The 17603-nt window shown below is 32.3% G+C and overlaps 4 protein-coding genes and 1 long non-coding RNA gene across 8 annotated transcripts; 2 read left to right on the top strand and 3 right to left on the bottom strand.

The window, feature by feature from the left end:
* Positions 1 to 154: 154 nt before the first annotated feature.
* Positions 155 to 1184, top strand: LOC121122465 (endoribonuclease LACTB2). The gene is given in 2 exon segments (XM_071890458.1): positions 155 to 322; positions 372 to 1184. Coding segments are annotated over 2 exon segments (915 nt in total). The 3' UTR covers positions 1119 to 1184.
* On the bottom strand, positions 1183 to 2889 carry Orai (calcium release-activated calcium channel protein orai). 3 transcript variants are annotated; one of them, XM_040717458.2, is made up of 4 exons: positions 2687 to 2889; positions 2442 to 2579; positions 2075 to 2221; positions 1183 to 1842 (listed from the first exon to the last, which is right to left on the bottom strand). In XM_040717458.2, exons 1-4 carry the CDS (start codon positions 2702 to 2704, stop codon positions 1369 to 1371), a joined length of 777 nt encoding a protein of 258 aa, XP_040573392.1. In that variant the 5' UTR covers positions 2705 to 2889; the 3' UTR covers positions 1183 to 1368. The 3 variants fall into 3 exon arrangements, with proteins under 3 accessions (XP_040573392.1, XP_040573393.1, XP_040573394.1); XM_040717459.2 differs by having other exon boundaries at positions 2534 to 2579; positions 2687 to 2884; XM_040717460.2 differs by lacking the exon at positions 2442 to 2579 and having other exon boundaries at positions 2687 to 2882.
* Positions 2890 to 3679: 790 nt separating this feature from the next.
* On the top strand, positions 3680 to 4854 carry LOC121122466 (protein KTI12 homolog). 2 transcript variants are annotated; one of them, XM_040717456.1, is made up of 3 exons: positions 3680 to 3949; positions 4024 to 4349; positions 4414 to 4854. In XM_040717456.1, the coding sequence occupies exons 1-3, from the start codon at positions 3798 to 3800 to the stop codon at positions 4785 to 4787; spliced, it is 852 nt and encodes a 283-aa protein (XP_040573390.1). In that variant the 5' UTR covers positions 3680 to 3797; the 3' UTR covers positions 4788 to 4854. The 2 variants fall into 2 exon arrangements, with proteins under 2 accessions (XP_040573390.1, XP_040573391.1); XM_040717457.2 differs by having other exon boundaries at positions 3682 to 3949; positions 4418 to 4854.
* A 4080-nt stretch (positions 4855 to 8934) lies between these two features.
* LOC121123132 (uncharacterized) lies at positions 8935 to 10425 on the bottom strand. The gene is made up of 2 exons (XM_040718245.2): positions 10112 to 10425; positions 8935 to 10054 (listed from the first exon to the last, which is right to left on the bottom strand). Exon 2 carries the CDS (start codon positions 9988 to 9990, stop codon positions 9034 to 9036), a length of 957 nt encoding a protein of 318 aa, XP_040574179.1. The 5' UTR covers positions 9991 to 10054; positions 10112 to 10425; the 3' UTR covers positions 8935 to 9033.
* A 5278-nt stretch (positions 10426 to 15703) lies between these two features.
* Positions 15704 to 17306, bottom strand: LOC139906263 (uncharacterized). Its single transcript, XR_011781643.1, has 3 exons — positions 16640 to 17306; positions 16448 to 16587; positions 15704 to 16385 (listed from the first exon to the last, which is right to left on the bottom strand). It is a non-coding gene; the product is annotated as an uncharacterized lncRNA (long non-coding RNA).
* Between the last annotated feature and the right edge of the window lie 297 nt (positions 17307 to 17603).

Below are 17603 nucleotides of genomic sequence, written 5' to 3'. Positions count from 1 at the left end.
TTTATCTCCTATAGCTTAGTCACTTTTTGTGTATTTTTAATTTCTGACGTGATTTGTTTAACTGTTATGTTGTTTGAAGCTGAAGATCAGCTTACATAAGTTTGATAAATGTGTAACGGCAAGCATTAGTTCATAATCTGTGTCGTCCAGTTATATGAGCTGCAATGAAACTGAATCTTCACTGACATCAAGGATCAACATGTCTGCCATCATTCCCAAAATACAAAATATTTCCAAGGGAGTCATTCGAGTTCTAGGATGCAATCCAAGTCCCATGACTCTCCAAGGTACCAATACATACATAATTGGTTCTGGAAAAAAGGTAGTCAATAGACAATTGTACATTTAATATAATTATGAGCCATAACGAGTTATTATATTAAAATTACAGTCGAACATTGATAGACACTGGGGATGGAAACTCTCCAGAGTATATTAATAATTTAAAGTACATCTCGCAACAGGAAGATTTCTCTATATCAGATATCCTTATCACTCATTGGCATCATGATCACACAGGTGGAATAGAGCCTTTACTTAAAACATTTCCATCACAAGAGATTCGTGTTCATAAGCTTCCCTTTGCTCAGGAGGACCAACGAGATTATATCCCATTAAAAGACGGTCAAATAATTAATGCAGGGGAAAAAACATCCCTTCAAGTTGTATATACACCAGGACACACTCCTGATCATGTGATCATTCACTATATTGAAGAAAAAATTGTGTTCAGTGGGGATTGTATCTTGGGAGAGGGAACTGCTGTATTTGATAATCTCAAAGACTATTTAGAGTCTCTTCAAACTATCATTGAACTCAGTCCAAAAAAGATTTATCCAGGTCATGGCCCCATCATTGAGGAGCCAATTCCAAAGCTCCAATATTACATTGCTCATAGGAATCAACGAGAAGAACAAATCCTTGGTGCCTTTAATGAGAGCTCTATTTCTAGCTTAAGCATAGTTGAGATTGTTAAGAAAATATATGCGGATACTCCAAAAAACCTTTTGATGGCTGCAGCTTCAAATGTAAAACATCATATAGATAAATTAATCCAAGATGAAATACTGGAGCAGGATGAAACAGACTCGAATAAGTATAGACTGATAAAACAGTAGTTGTAATATTTTACTCACTAAAACTGTTTTATAATTAGGTAACATTATTCGTAATAATAATTAATTAAAGTAGATATAGTGATTATATTATTATAAATAATTGTAAAATAAATATATATATATAAGTATTTATGAATAAATATTTTCTATACCCGATAGAAATTAGTAGTATATAAAATATGCCAAAAAATGCCTCTTGTACTATAGCTAATGTAATAAACAGATAAAAGAGTAATTCACTATCATATGTTTAAATAATTTGAATATCAGTCACAACGTTATCCTTTTCATCATCTCCAATATTATCCCTTAGGAGTTCCAATTCTCTCAGTCCTTCTTCGCAAACCTCAGCCTTATGTGAAACAAGCTTAACATAAAAATGTCCCGCAAATCCAATGAAAACCAACATAATGGGAATGAGAATACCGGTTGCAATCCAAGCAGCCAACTTAGTAGTGATGTAGAACTTAACCCAACAGAGTATCATAATTTCAGCCAAAAAGAGTAGTATCCCTAGAACAGTCGAAAACCACCATGCCACTTCAACAATGGTACTCATTGACAAATGCGGAGACTCAAACACTGTTTTATTGGTTTGGTAATGAAGATTAGCGACAGCCTCAACGTTGGGAAGGATACAAGTTGAAATCATGAGTGCCAACATATGTACTGAGATGAGAAGCACGGTACAGACGGCAAATGCTATGAGCAATCCCTCTGGGATCTATAAAAAAAAAATACGTAAGAATACACTTTATTAGTTCTTTGAAATAAATTATGGATGTCAAATATTGTCCCATGAACTTTGGGTTATCTATAACTATGATATCATCCATATAAAATAAGATAATGGTCTTCTTCTTTTTTTTTTTAAATTTATATAACATTCATGATCGTTTTTAAGACCTACATAATAATATCCCAAACAAACTACCACATTAAATAACATAGCACACCTTTTGATCTGGACCATGATCAATTTGTATCTCTACCATTGCGACCATAGCAAATCCAGATAGAAGTGCTGACGTTCTACTCGATGCTTTAAGTTTTGCTCGGCTCAAATGAAGAACCTTCCAATTATATATACTCTCTGCTGCACCCTGAAAAGAGTTAAAAAAAAATTAGTAACATGATGGATACATAGATGATAATTGCCGGAGCCACGTCAACTAATGCCCTAATAATTAATCTAATCTAAAGGAATCAAAAAGCATGCATGAATCTTAAAAAAAAAGAAGAGTACTTCAATTGTACTGATATTCAAAGTCACTTAAACATTTCAAAGATAGCAAAGTATGTGAGGATTAAAAATACACTTGCATCAAAAGATTGTGACTGAACCATAAGTGAATGGTTCGTAGAAGGAATGGGGTAGTCATTCGGATGATGTAATTGAACATTTGATTTATTACTTTTATAAAATCCTGAGTATGTTTCCGCATCCTTGAGAGAAGCTGCCTGATAAAGAGTTAATAAATAAAAGGGTTTGGGAAAAGAAATTATTTTTAAGGAATGTATTTTAGCAGATGAAGACGACAATTAATGGAGTTGAACTCTAATGTTACCTGGTGATTGGTATTCATTTTGACGGATATAAATAGGAAATTAATTATAACTAGGGTCTATGTTTATAAATTAAAATATATGATTATAATTTATATCCCTTAATAAGGCTTTCAACTGACAGTTTGAGTTTTGCTTTGATACACTTTTTTGCTATAAATATAGCTTAATAAGTCTAAGATGAATATGCTACTTATAAGTAAATATATTCAGCTTATGACTTTTTTGTAATAAATAATAATGAGAATAGAGAACCAATTCTAGCTTAAGATTATAGAAGAGACACGGAAGTGAACCCTTCCCCCTAGTACATTGTTTTTCATAGTTCATGGATGATGGAATGAAAATAACATTTAATTTGTTGAGAGTCGTTGTAACAAATGAGCCTTGATCACACTCTCGAAGCTTAATCATATATAAGACTTTAGTTAAATATCATTTTACTTTAAGCTTCAAAAGTAGTAAAATGCGCCTGTAGCTTTTTGAAATACAAATGGTCGTAGTGCTATCTTTTTTCCACACGAGGTGTCGCTTTTTATGATATCGTAGATGACGTCAGTATATCATTTTCCCTTATGCCGCATTCAACTTCTTCTTCCCTTTGCAGAACTGACCTTGGTAATTCAGTTAAACGGGTAAGCTCATGCCCGTGTTTTTAATTATGGAGTAATATTCAATGCTCCTCGTGTACAAAAAAAGTTTCGCTAAAGACGATACTTTTTGTACAAATATTAATCACGTGGTCTTCGTGTCGCTACTTGATTATTTTAAAGCTTTAAGTAATTTTGCCTAACACATATTAGGTATATTAAATTTAATGATTTAAAGTCTATATTACAATTCATTGGCTACTCCTTGTAGCTCACTAGGTTTATAACTTACATATTAGTAGTGTTATACAATTATAATTACTTAATATTTTGTGTGAGCTCCAGTTGTCAAGTAAATTTACTTTCATTTACTGTCACATGACCTCTTTCTCCCAACTTCCAGTTAGTAATAATAAATAAACATGAAATTGATCAACAAATGACGATAATATTTTCCACTATTTCATTTTAATCCATTTGTTCTTGATCTTTTGATAGATCGAGGATTCGTCATTTATACAGCATGCCTTTGATTATCATCACTGGGATTCCATCTAGTGGAAAGACGACCACGGCTCATAAATTGAGAGACTTTTTTGAGGGGGAAAAAGGAAAGAAGGTGATGATCGTCTCGGAGCTGAATGACCAAACTCCGCAGCGGAATGATATCTACAAGTATAATTCCCATAGCTCCCCCTTCTAATATCCACTTCTATTCAATATACAGTATACACCCTTCCCATTTGTAGGGACTCTGCTGTGGAGAAAACAGTTCGAAGCGCGTTCAAGTCTGAGATCCTTCGCATCTTGAATAAAGAGGATATCATCATTGCAGATGGTTCCAATTACATTAAAGGCTTTCGCTATGAGCTCTACTGTGCCACAAAGTCTTATAAAACACCGCAAATCACTGTCCACTGTGACGTTAGTCCAAGTGACACCAAGGAATTTAACGCAAGTAAAGAGTCAGAGGATTCAAAATATTCTGAAGAGATTATTGATGCGCTAGTCATGCGATATGAGGCTCCTATCTATTATAACAGGTGGGAGAATCCACTCTTCCTCTCTATCAAGGGTAAAAAAAAAATAGCGTCATTCATTCTAGAGTGGGATTCATTTATTACTTATCTTTGCTCTAGGAAGAGACCTTCCACTTGAAGATATGTACTCCGCTCTCTACGAAAGGAAACCTCCTCCACCTAATCAATCCACTCAGTGCCAACCTTTGTCGGATACAAATTTTGTATATGAGCTCGATCGCGTTACGAGGGAAATTAACAATTCCATTATGCAATTTTTGCGAAATTCGGGAACGGGAGAGTTTAAAATCACCTCAAGTTCTGAAGTGAAAATAAAAATAACGAGGAACGTTAATTTACCAGAGCTCAATCGCACTAAGCGTCAATTTGTTAGTTATTCAAAGTCTAGAGCCATCGATGATGTCAATAAGTTAACTAATATGTACATTCAGTATGTCAATAACACGTTATTCTTAGTCGAGGATACTTCGTAATTGACAATATCATATCCGTTCGTAAAATATTTTTTTAATATAATAAATCGATACAATTTTTTTTAAATGTTTACCCCTCTCTACCCAAAGTCTTTCATCAACTTGATTTGATTCAATAGTAATTAACTATAGGCTACAATCAATAGTGCCTCAAAACTATGAGTTGCATTGCGCTATATATACAAAGTTTCATCTCTAAGCGGGTCTACTTTATTATTGTTGAATATATATATATATATATATTTATTTAAGCCTCCGGACGCCCCAACTTAATAATGGAGTGTACTTTATAATTTAGAGGGCATAATTTATAAATCTTGTGTAGACATTTTCTTAGGATCGTTACTCCAAATCGACTAACTAATATTTAAACTAGGAATGTATAACTTCACTGCATTTAAGATCGATTTACATATTATAAGTGGGATGACCTTTTTGTATTTAATTTGAACATAATACTCATCTTTCAGTCTTGTTTTGTTTTTTTTTTGCAAATTTTGGCTTAGAAAATTTAAATCAATATTAAGGATATAACTAACATCTTAACAAATCTATTTTACTTATAACTTGTAAGAAATATTCCTTTGATTCCTAATATTTTGTTGTACAATCAAGGTATATATTTTATCTGCAGACATAGGGACTGGAGTCACAGTGACTTGTACTCTAGTCGCTTTTTATGACTTCGACTTAAGACGTACACTCATAAACTGGAAAATCATCAACATATTATAATAAGATTCTAATAAACCGACTTGAATTGTACAACATGAGTCACTTAGTTCCATGTCTGAGTCTCAGCTTTTAATTAATTATTCATAATGATATCTAGAGACGGATTAACCTCAGGGTGGAACGTAGTACTAAGCCTTCAGACGGAGCCACATAGCTCAATGGAAAACGTAAACGGGATAAATTATTCTCTTGAACTCGATTTGCGTATCAATGACACTATCAGAAGTCCAAAGCATCACAACAGTAATAAGCAATTACCTTTAAGCATCGGCTCCGGAACCATAGGGGCCATTTCCCGCTTCACTTGTGAGGAATTTTAATAAAAAATTCGTTTGCCTAACTTTTTCAAAAAACTTTTGTACCTCAAATTTGGTATTTATAAAAATAATACTCTCGCAAAATTGTCATACAAGCCCAACACCCGCCCCAAAAATTCTAGGAGCAACTTCATAAAGTTATCAATCATATAATTTCCCCCTCCCCACCCCCCACTTTCAAAAACACTGGCGCCTTTAAATGATAATGCTGAGCTTTAGAGGTTTTGTAGATATAGATTACTGATCATCCATATAGTATAATAATTCCCAAGACAATTAAATATCTCTATAGAAGTCCTTGAGAAGTTTATGCAACATGTACCAGAAAAGAAGCCTGATTTTCCACAGATAATTCATTTTTTAGGACTTTAAATAAAATTAGAATCTAGAACTTCAGCATAGAAATAAATTATTTATTCTGCCCAAACGCGGGTTACGCGTGGACATGTGTAAATTTATTTATTTTTCTCGAAACTTTTGTACCGTTGTAGGTTTGAATTGATATCTAAGAAAATAAGATATTAATTTAATGGACAGTCCGTCAAATTATTGGATATTCATTCATTCGAATTTTTTTTTCTTCAAAAATTCATACAACTTTAAAAAAATATATATATGTATACATATTTTATACATACAACGGCAGGTTTTGTGAATGAAAAAGAAATTGATAAACAAGTCCTGAAGTCCCATACATGGCTAGAGATAAAATACAATCACTCTTGTCCTATACAATTATAGTGATGGTTTAAAAATTGAACTTTTTAGTTATTAATTTTAATCATGTCAATATCTGAGGAGTTGATGGAAATCCAGAATCTCAAAGAAAAACTCAACTCTTTGAAAACATCTTCTCCAATCACTTTTCAAGAAGAAGCCCAAGAAATACCATTCCTTAGTGAGGTACAGAAGGAATTACAAATCCTGAGAAGAGAGCTTACATCATTTTGTAAAGAAGGGAACCCTGACCAGAGCCAGGAGAGCTCCTGTTGTAAAATTCTTTTGGGATTATACGAGGAAAACTTTAGGTTAAAGGCCGAGTGTAAATCTCTTCGTGAAACACACAATAGCCCCATGTCCACCGAAAAACAAGTTGTAGGTCTCATACATAAATTAAAGAATGAGAATGCGGATATTAGTCACGAAATAAACATTTATAAAAATAAAGAGTTAAGTGTTCTGACGAAAATCGAGGAGATGGAGTTGAAGATGATGAAATTAAAAAGACAGTTGGCTGCATCAAAAGAAAAAACTAATATTTTATTGGAGAAAATATCAGAACTTTCATCATCATCAGAGGCGGAGGAATCAGTATCGGCTGGAAAATTAGATTTGGGCAATCAGTTGGCTTCATCATTAACAGGACTTTTGGATAAATCCATTATTTCTGGTCAAGAATGCACACATAAGAAATCCAAGGACAAGAACTCCCTTGATTCTTCAAAATCCATTTTGAAAATTCCTAATAGGAAAACGAGTAGGACAAAGAATGAACAAATATTTTATGTAACTTTAAATGAAACTTTCCAAGTAATGTGTTCTTTCGACGAAATGGCATCCATATCCGTTTGTGGACCCCATATCCTTCAATACTATGAGTCTAAAGCTCTAAAGCCAGCTCTGTTCACTCATTACCAATTTAGCTCAGGAGACTTATATGAATGTCTAGGTGTGATAGAAGTAGATTTGGTTCGTACTCATAGAAATGTCTCTTTGACTGGATGTCGCATTCACATATTTAAAGAAGTTGAAGTCCTTGTTTTAAATAGATATCATTGGACAGGCTCCTCAACTATTTATTAATCAGTAGTGATTTGCCTTTATTCTGTTGTTGTATTTTTGTAAAATTTTCATTATACCAAATTTTATGTTCTAGAAAATGACATTGAAGTAGGTTTCTACTTTTGGTTTTTTTTATAATATATAAAAACTTTGATGTAAAATGTAATTTTCCGACTAATCCCATTTTTGTTTACAATTTATTATTAATTAAAGAGTCATAACTGGAGGAGGGGAATCACTTTTTCAATTTGTACTAGCCCAGAAATCCCAATTGAAGTCCTCCTCTAACGTAATTCTCCCTCAGAATTCTTAAAAATGTTATAATCTTACAATTTTAAGGACTCTTCCTAATGACTCCGGGTACTGATAGCTTTTATATACAGGGTGGTTAAGATACATTGGATTTCTTTTAAAGGCTTATTACGAATGAACTAGAGGGTGTAGTACCATATTTTTTTATTATTTGAAAGCTACATCCAATTATTCCTAATGATATCCGCATCTCTTGATTTCCTTGCCCACACGGCGCCTCAAGCTTTGCTAGGCCCAGCCACCTCTTGCAGATCAAGCTTTGCCATTGTGCGCGTAATGAACTTCTTCAGAGCCTCCACTGATGAATGATACATGCCTCGTACTCGACCCTGCGCCAAAGATAGAAATCACATTGGTTCAGGTCCAGGATGTTTGCAGGCAAAAACTCCGGAATCAAAAAGTGAGGACATTTTGTGGATAAGAAATCCTACACTTTTTGGCCTTGTGGTTCGGTGCACTATATTGTTGGAAGGTGTAATTTCGTCAATGGGCTACTCCATCCATCCATCCATCCAAGGAATGAAAATAAATTATGCAAATCCAGAACCGTACCATGACAAAGCTGGATCCCCACGAGGTCACCTGCGGCTACAAAGTTTACGGTGCCATGTGGCCGAGGTTATCAAGAAAGACGGATCTCTTTATGAATACTTGATTGTCATTAAGTGGCTTTCAAATGATTTAAAAAAATATGGTTCTACCTTGTCTAGTTTGTTATTTATAAGCCTTTAAAGATTTTCTTAATTTATCTGGATCACTCTGTAGGAAGTAAAACTTGACTTGGGAACTGAAGATAATTTCTCAAGACCTATGGGATTGAATTGTGCTATGTCTGAGACAATTAGAGGATCATCCATGGAATTCTTAGTCTATAATATATATGGATATACGAATAAAAATATACTTAATGGTAAGTAAATCTATTTAGGCAGTTTAAAAATACAAATATATAATTAATATAAAAAATTCCGTATAAATTATCTAAAAGAAAGACAAATATCTGTAGATATGTAAACTATATATTCTAAAAAATACCCCAAAATTCTAAATTTTACATAATGTAAAAAAATAAATTATGTATATTTGAACTATATCTCAAATTATAACTGATTTGGATTTAAAGAATTAGGGCATTTGCATGCTTTCCAATGCAGTCTGTTAAGAATGGTCACATTAGCCTCTTTGAATATATATATCTGTGCCTCACAATACTTTATATCCAAGGAAGAGTCATATAAATCCACATTAATATACCCAAGACATTTGCATTGAGTCCCATTAGCAAATTTGTAATAGTTATAAGGAGCTGGTGTTGCTTTAAAATTTTTCAAAATATCCAAGATAAATGGTCCGGAGATGGATATAGAGGCTTGACAATCAAAAATAACATCACATTGATATCTTAAATTCAAATGAGCAATTCTAATTACTTTTCTTTGTTCATACTCCGTTATTGTAAACCTTCTATTATGGATCAATTTGGCCTTCTGCTTTTCTGCATCGCCATTCGTTATGTCGGACCTTGTGCTTTTATTCATTGTAAAAGATGTCAGCTTTTCTTTTAAAGTCTGATTTTCTAATTTTGAGGATTTCAATGTATTTTCTAGATCAAAAATTTTATTCTCCACTTCAATAAAAATTTTATCTCTATTCACTTCTTTCTCCTTATAAAAGTCTAATTGATTATTGAGAGATGATTTTTCATTTTCCAATCTATCCACGGTATCTAAATACTCACTCGAAGTAATTGTTGGATTTGATTTCTTAGTTTGTAGAAGCTTCAGTTCAGAGTTTAAGGCTAAATTTTCCTCTTGAACTCCTAGGATCACCTTATATAAGGACCTTTCTTTTTTCATAGCACTAAACTCCACACGAAAGGATTTTAAATCCTCCATGAGCCCCTTCACTTCTGCACAAAGATCCCCTGTATCGGTAATACTTATTATATCTGAATCATAAGAGGACTCCGTAAATTCCTCACTAGCTAATGAAGATTTTAAAGAACTTAGTTTCTCTTTCAAATTCTGTATTTCCAGCAACTCATTGGCATCACACATCGTTAATAAGCCTTTCTAAAATATTTTTCAATGAATATTTTTTCAAAATTATCGATTTGAACTCCTTGAAATAAGAGATTATCTTACAAAAGGTTCAATAATATTTCCAATTGGCAATTACTTATCAATTGTCCTGAAACTATCGATAACGCCAAACACCAATAGTAGTAGTTAACTAAATTAACTTATTAATTATTAGTAATTAATTACTTAAAGGATGGCCGAAGGGATATCTGGCAATCCGGGAGCGAAACTTATGGGCTATGGACTGTGGTACACTGAATTAAGATCCCTACCGGTTTTGTGAGTATGAAGGGAGAAAATGAATCACTGAAGAGGAGAATTTTTTATCTTGAGTAGTTGGACAGTAGCAAACGGAGGCTACAGCTTGAGCTAGAAGTTATACAAGGTGACTATATAATATATTATATTATACAGAGTGTCGATAAGGTTGCAACGCAGTCTGGATGACATTAGCTGACGTCAGATAGATTAGATGGCGTCACAACGGAGCCAGTTCAGTGATACAGACTAGTGTTAACATTTACATAGAGATAAAAAATAAATCTTTATATCATATTATACATTATATCTGTATGAGTGTTAAGTGTTAACTCATTTATTCTAAGAATGATCTCTTTTTCTTGAGGTAATAGGCGTATTTGTGCTTTGGCAACATGTTCAAATCTATCAAATGTTTACTTTTTTGTATATTTATTTAAAAAATTATGTTTAGACCTATTTTTCATTAAAAAAACTGTTAATTTATTTTTTGAATATAATTCTAGTACTGTAATCGTCGGAGTGTGAAAATTTGCACTAATAGTATTGTCTAATGAGAAAATAAAATACTATATTTTTTCAAATTATCGAAGTTTTATCGAATTTCCTCCTAAATTGGCTCCTTTGTGACGTCACTAGTACACTTGTAAACAAAAGCAAAGAAATCTCTTATGGACAAACTTTATAAACAGTCACATTCGAAGTTGTACAACTTTTTTTTAATTCACCAAACCTTTTGAAGCGTGTAGGTAAGACATTGAATTCCACCAGGAGAAGAGGTGAGAGAAATGAAGAGTTGAGACTATATTTTTGTATAAAAAAATTTCGATCCTTTATTTTTCTTATAAATAAAATCGAACACCTGGTTTCCCTATCATTCTGCCTCTGCTTATCGATGTTTACACTTTTTGAAAGAAAAAAACAGGACCCTTTCTTCATTAAGATAAACGAAAGTGGTCAACTACAACTGTAGATTTGGATGTCAAAATGGGATACACAAATAAAATGACATAAACCTTATAGTAAAAAGCAAGGCTATCCCTCTATTACTTAGATTTATCATATATCTGACCCTAAAATGTATTGAAACTCTGTTATAACATCATTATATAATCATATTTCCATCTGTAGACAATCAATTATATATTACAACGTATATAATAAGGCATTATTCTGCTTATCATTGCATAAAGTAGTATTCAATACAGGTATTAAGCCTTTTTTTAATTCTTAAAGAAATTTTAAGAAGTTTAATCAAGTTGGGTCTTAATTTAGTAGTAGCATATTTCTCGCTCCCGCCTTCTCCTCGCGCTCTTTTTTTATTTACAAAAATGTCAACTCTATTAGCACTTGAATTAAAACCCTTGTTAATATGAGCTGCATGTTTTATGATTTGGAAAGAGATAATGGATTACTACTAAAAATAGGAGCACCTGCTACATTTAAAGTAGCATTAGTAAATATTATTTCTATTTTTGCATTCATGCATATTTATATTCAGGGGGGTTCTGAGCTTCAAATGGTGTGCAAGGTATTTGTCTAACATCTGTTTCTTCAGCTAAATACTTGGGGTATACTCCATGGATTCGAACATGTAAATGTGGAATTTATTTAAGATAATTCTAAGTCTTATTTGAAGTATGATAGGATGAAGGCGGATTTTGTTTTTAAGTGTTAGCCATTAGTTTTTGATTACTCATTGTTACAATGAGTAATCAAAATTGACTGTATAACATATCGATATACTATTAGCGACTTTAAGAGAAGAAATTTAGGAGATTTTAGTGTTAATAGATCTATAATATAGAAATATGAAAGTTATTTTTAAGAGTTTCACAAAGTAAATCATGTATTCCTGAATTTGAAAATGTTGACTACTTTTTATATTAACTTCTCTAGTGTAATTTGAAATATAGAAGATTCTCAATTCTATAGTAGAATCATGTGATATTCTATCCTCCAAACCCTTAACTTTAATCAATAGTACCATATGTCTCCTTCTCGCTTTTTACAATGCACTTGCTCGATGCCCATCCCTTACCCTTAGAGTATATCTTAAGCTAATATGTATCAAAATTATGTTATAGCATCTATATATAATCTTATTTCCGTGCTGTTGATAAAATTAAACTATTACTATGGAAAAAATAAGATATTTTTCCTAATTATCCTATGTTCTCGTCCCTATCGAATAAAAAAAAAGTTTAAATGTAAACATCCAGTCACTTTTTAGGATTTTTATAACATATTTAATTCAAATATTAGTGTTTATCATTGTATCGAGTGGTTAATAATGCAGGGAATTGGATTTTTTTTTATTCTTAAAGCCATTTGAGAGAGATTAATGCAGTTTTATTGTAAATTTGTCAATTTTATGGAGTCAAAACATCAACTTTGGGAACGACTTTTTTATTTATAATGAATTTTTAAAACAATTTACTACAAAGATAGGTGAGAATTCTTTCTTCAGAGGGAGAAGCTAACACCACGATGACCGATTAATAATAAACAAAAAAGAAGAAGGAGCATACGATACAACCGTTTTTCCTTTTCTAATTTTTAAAAGTAATTTTTTCATTACCAACATGTCCACTCTAATTATTGTTTATCTTTGGTGTAAACTGTTTTAAAAATGCGTATTAAAATAAATATAAATGAATTTTACTATAATTACAATATATATCCTTCACTAATGATGTTTTAAATGCAGAAGGTTCTCCTTTGGTAGCTATAATTCTTTACTCCCCCCAAATCATATAACAGGTAGCTGATATTAACAGGGGTTTTAATTCATGTGTACCATATGTCTCGCTCCTGTCTTCTCCTAAACTTATTATTTAGCAAGAGGCTCGATTATAGTTTGTATAATTACCGATAGTGCTGAAAATCCTATGTACAATGCGAATATTAAAAAATAACTAAACATCAACATGGTAACCCTGATAATTGATATCCCCTACAATCAGCTGTGACAAAGAAGGGGGAAAGAAGGAAATAAACAAGGACATTGGAAATAATTACTCCGATGTCCATCCCCAATTCTACTCTTAGTCCAACAAGGACTTACAATTATAACTCTTTAACAAATCCTCAGGGTTATGCTCGATCTTTTATGAGCACATACATATGTTCAATCAGGGTTTGAATGTAATTGAATCTATTTAGGAAGGGAAGTTCACACCTGAGGAATTAAATAAAAATTACACCTGCTAAGGAATAGAAAATTCATTCTTCAGATTATCAATTCCAAAAAAATAAACCTCCAGCTTAAAAAATTTCTGGATTGACATCATTGGTGATCAATCCCTGTCAGTATATATTGTGTCTTCTATTAAAGTCGAAAGCATAATATTTTTGAAAAACTGATTTCCTGTAATTGCCTCGCATAAACTTTTCTTTTTGAAGATATTTAGACAATTTTCATATCTTTACTGATGAGTATAGGCGTCTAGGGGAGTGTATAATTTTTTAGGGGAGGCATTCAAATGTTGACTCCATTTTTATGACTAGCCTTTTTTGAAACATTATTTAGTCGTTTAAAAAAAATGAATTTTTTTCACCACCTTTTTTTTTTAAAAAAGACTAAGGCGAGTCTCAAGTCTTTGCTTCCAAGTCCAGTTTGAGTCATTCGATATCTTTTGAGCTCATATCAAGTCCATAATTATATTATAAGGTCCATAGCGTTCAAGTTTTTGTTGAGTTCAATATAAAATAGCTGTCGAGTCCAAGTTAAGAAAAAGTCTTCGTCCGCACCTCTAATAAATAGTATATGGGTTCTAAATATTAGGTTGTGAAAAAGTAATTTTCGTATTTTTCGCTTTATTTCAATGCTTTCTAAGAAATGTTACAATCATCCGATTTAAGCCAAACATGCCCTGTTCGATAACTATTTTTTAACAAGAATACAAACACCCTTCTAGTAGAAGACTATTGATAAAAAACTTGGACAAATAATTTTCACAGAACTCTTATTGAGGCCAAATTTTTACCCCCTAGAGCGTTGGCCATAGATAGAAACAGGTGGTAATCACTTGGTGCCAGGTCCAAACTAAGGGATGGATGCTTAAGAAATTTCTATCCGAGCTCCCAGAGCTTATGGGGCGTCATCCAAGATGTGTACGACCTGAAACACAATTACTCTCCTACTTGAGTTTCTTTTTGTATCCAGGCTTCTGAAAATGGTTCGAACCGGTTTTGAGATCACTATCCAGCTCCTGGGAAATAGTATGACTGATAACATGGCGTTCTGTCTAAATATTTTCCATAATTTTATTGAACTTTTCTACGACAGGACGGCCAGTGTGTGGTGCATCATTCACTTCCACTACACCAGAAAGAAATCACTCCAACCACTTTTGTGCAACACGAACCAAAAGAGTATCAGCCCCGTATACATTGTAATTTTCTTGATCGCATTCAACGCGTTTAACCCTTTCAAGGAGGTAAAATATGGTGAATTTATTTCTTGGAGATCTCCATACCCGATGCACGATAATTCACGACTGAACTGGCCAAGCAGGATACTCTCCAAAAAGTATTTGTAGTAAAGGCTCAACCTCCACAACACTTTATTGTATGATGTTGGGACCAATAATGAACAAAATATACTTAGTTAAAAAAAAGGGCGGGAAATACGAAATTGCTTTAGCTCCATCCTATTATATTTTTTTTTATAGATAAACAGTAATATATTAATTAATCTGTTCGACTTTTCATCATTGTTAGAGATGGGATTTGCGTAAGAGGGCAAGGAGAAGGCGGGAGTGATACATATGGTATTCCCGAGTTAAGCAGATACCCGTTATACGATTTGGGGGAGAAAATAAATTAATACTTTACAGAGGAGAACCTTCTACGCTTAAAATAGGTTGAGCAAACGGAAAATGTTATCCTTACATTTAAATTCACATATATATTTTTGTATGCATTTTTAAATAAATTTAGACCAAAGATAAGAAAGAATTCTTCTTTTTAAATTGAGATGTTAAAACCCCCACGACCTATTAAATAATGAACAAAAAAGAAAAAAGAGCAAGCGCATCAAACGTTTTTCCTTTTCTAATCGCAATACTTAATTTTCCCTATACACAAATTCCTTCTTTAATCATTGGTATAGTTGATAATATTGTAGAGAAAAACGCGTGCGAGGAGGAGGGGGAAAAAAAGACATATGGTATCATTGTTTAAAATACTGATGTGATCATCATCTGCCTGCTTTATTATGATTTTTGAGGGTATAACGAATGTATTTATTAGCAAAATGTTTAATGAAGATATACTACGTATAATTGACTTCGACGTTTTTATCCGTTACAGTAGATTTGAAAACGTCACACTCCATGAAATTGTAATTCATTATGAACCTTATTCTCAGAATAATAGCTAATGAAACGACAAAGTAGAGTATTTGAAATATATTTGAAGCTCAAAGTTTAAAAAAGAAGGCTTTAATGAAATATAATCTACATACTAAAAAATAAACCATTAAACATTTAAGTTAAATATACAAAATTAAACAATTAAAATCATATAACTATTAATAATAATAAATTATAAATAAAGAATATTGAAATAATAAATTGATCCAGATAATTTTTTCTTGTTCTAACATCGGAATTCAGTTAAATATGTCATAACTTTAGGTTGCAATACACAAGCGAGACGTGGAGTTTAATCAAAAAGATAATCACCCCTCTTCTTCATGTGGAAGTTGCTATATACAATTGTGCACAGGATAGATATATCTCTACCGATGAGATCTAACTAATTATTAATAATAAAGTAAATGTCAAAATCATAAAATTAGACAATAAATATATTAATAAAAAAATGTTAGAAATAAATTCATCTTAAAGATTTAGAGCAAAAGCTAATTATGTAGTAATGTCCGGCGATATTACTCCTTATTAAGAGCATCAAAAAATATTTTCCCCCGTTATTAAGGTATGCTTATATAACAACATACTATTATCATGAAGGATATACACAATTGTTAATTATAATGCAACACCCAATGTAACTACCCTCGTTGTTGTGACCATTTAAACAGTTATTTTTGCCTTTTATGAGTTTTCTGAACACCATTTCTTGGAGCCCATCAACCATAGCTAAGCCTTAAGGGATAAAAAAGTAATATTTAATGACTATGTAATATTGGAAAACCTAATTATCATACCCAAGTCTTAAAACGAAGTAAGTAGTCTCAGACAAACTTGTTGCAAACCATCCAAAGCTACTACCCCCGTTGTTGTGACCATTTAAGCAGTTGTTTTTGCCCTTTACTGAGTTGTGTATCATAATTCTTGATATGTTTAGCTAAAATAGAATCATATTTTATGGTTAGATTTAAAAAAAAATGAATACTTACTGTGAGATAGTACAAAATTCAGAGTTCCATTTCGATATTCGTAAATACTTTTTACTGATAACTTGATCGTCATTTGGTGTGGATGACTCAAAACATTTTTTATGTATTTCTATAAATGACATCAGTAACAACATCCTCCATTAATTTAATGATGGTTCCTCGGGAAGGGATATGTTTACCCTTGTATTTCTCCATAAATTTTTTGAACGTAGATGATTAGCAATGGATAAGGTTATATTACATACAATAAGCATCCTTGTGAAATCAGAGTTAAAGTCTGACTTGATATATTCATTGTTAAATTGATTTTATAGATGAATATCCATACTCTAGTTATGAGATGAGGATAATGAGTGGCGTGTAATTCTAGACAGGGGACTAAAGGCACATTTATATCGACAAATCCGACAAACCATCTGTTTCTCATCCGGTAAGTATTTTCCAAATTCCTAGGCCTCCATTTTCAGAAATCCAGACAGAAGGCGACGTTATTTTAGGGATTTTATTCAGTTCTCTATCGACTATCCCCATCTAATATTATTATATTAATATTGAATAATAAAGGCGGGAATGATAAAGTTCATGATTGATAGAAGAAGATGTATATTATTTAATCAATGATGCCATAAGTAATTCTTCTTTTCTCCTCGCACGCTTTTGTATTCTTACCAAAATTATCACCCTTAATCATTGGACACTTTGTTCCTATTCTAACAAGTTCATCTTAGCTCCTCATAATTTTAATGCTAAATTCAATTTGGTTATTTTTAGAGCATATAACTATATTTCAATCAAATGACAAATTAAGGACTAAGCTTTGACGTTGTTAGGATAAGCTGTCATCTATATGCCAAAGCAAAGTTTATGTACTTGTATGAAAAAAGGTCACGGAGTGCACTCTATATAGTGCCTCCCGATGTATATCATATACATACTTTGATCTAAGAAATAAAATGTAGTCGTA

Source organism: Lepeophtheirus salmonis, chromosome 8 (assembly GCF_016086655.4).
Source record: "Lepeophtheirus salmonis chromosome 8, UVic_Lsal_1.4, whole genome shotgun sequence".
Lineage (NCBI taxonomy): Eukaryota > Metazoa > Arthropoda > Copepoda > Siphonostomatoida > Caligidae > Lepeophtheirus > Lepeophtheirus salmonis.
The sequence above is the reverse complement of the archived record's forward strand: the minus strand, read 5'-3'. Positions and strand labels throughout refer to the sequence as shown.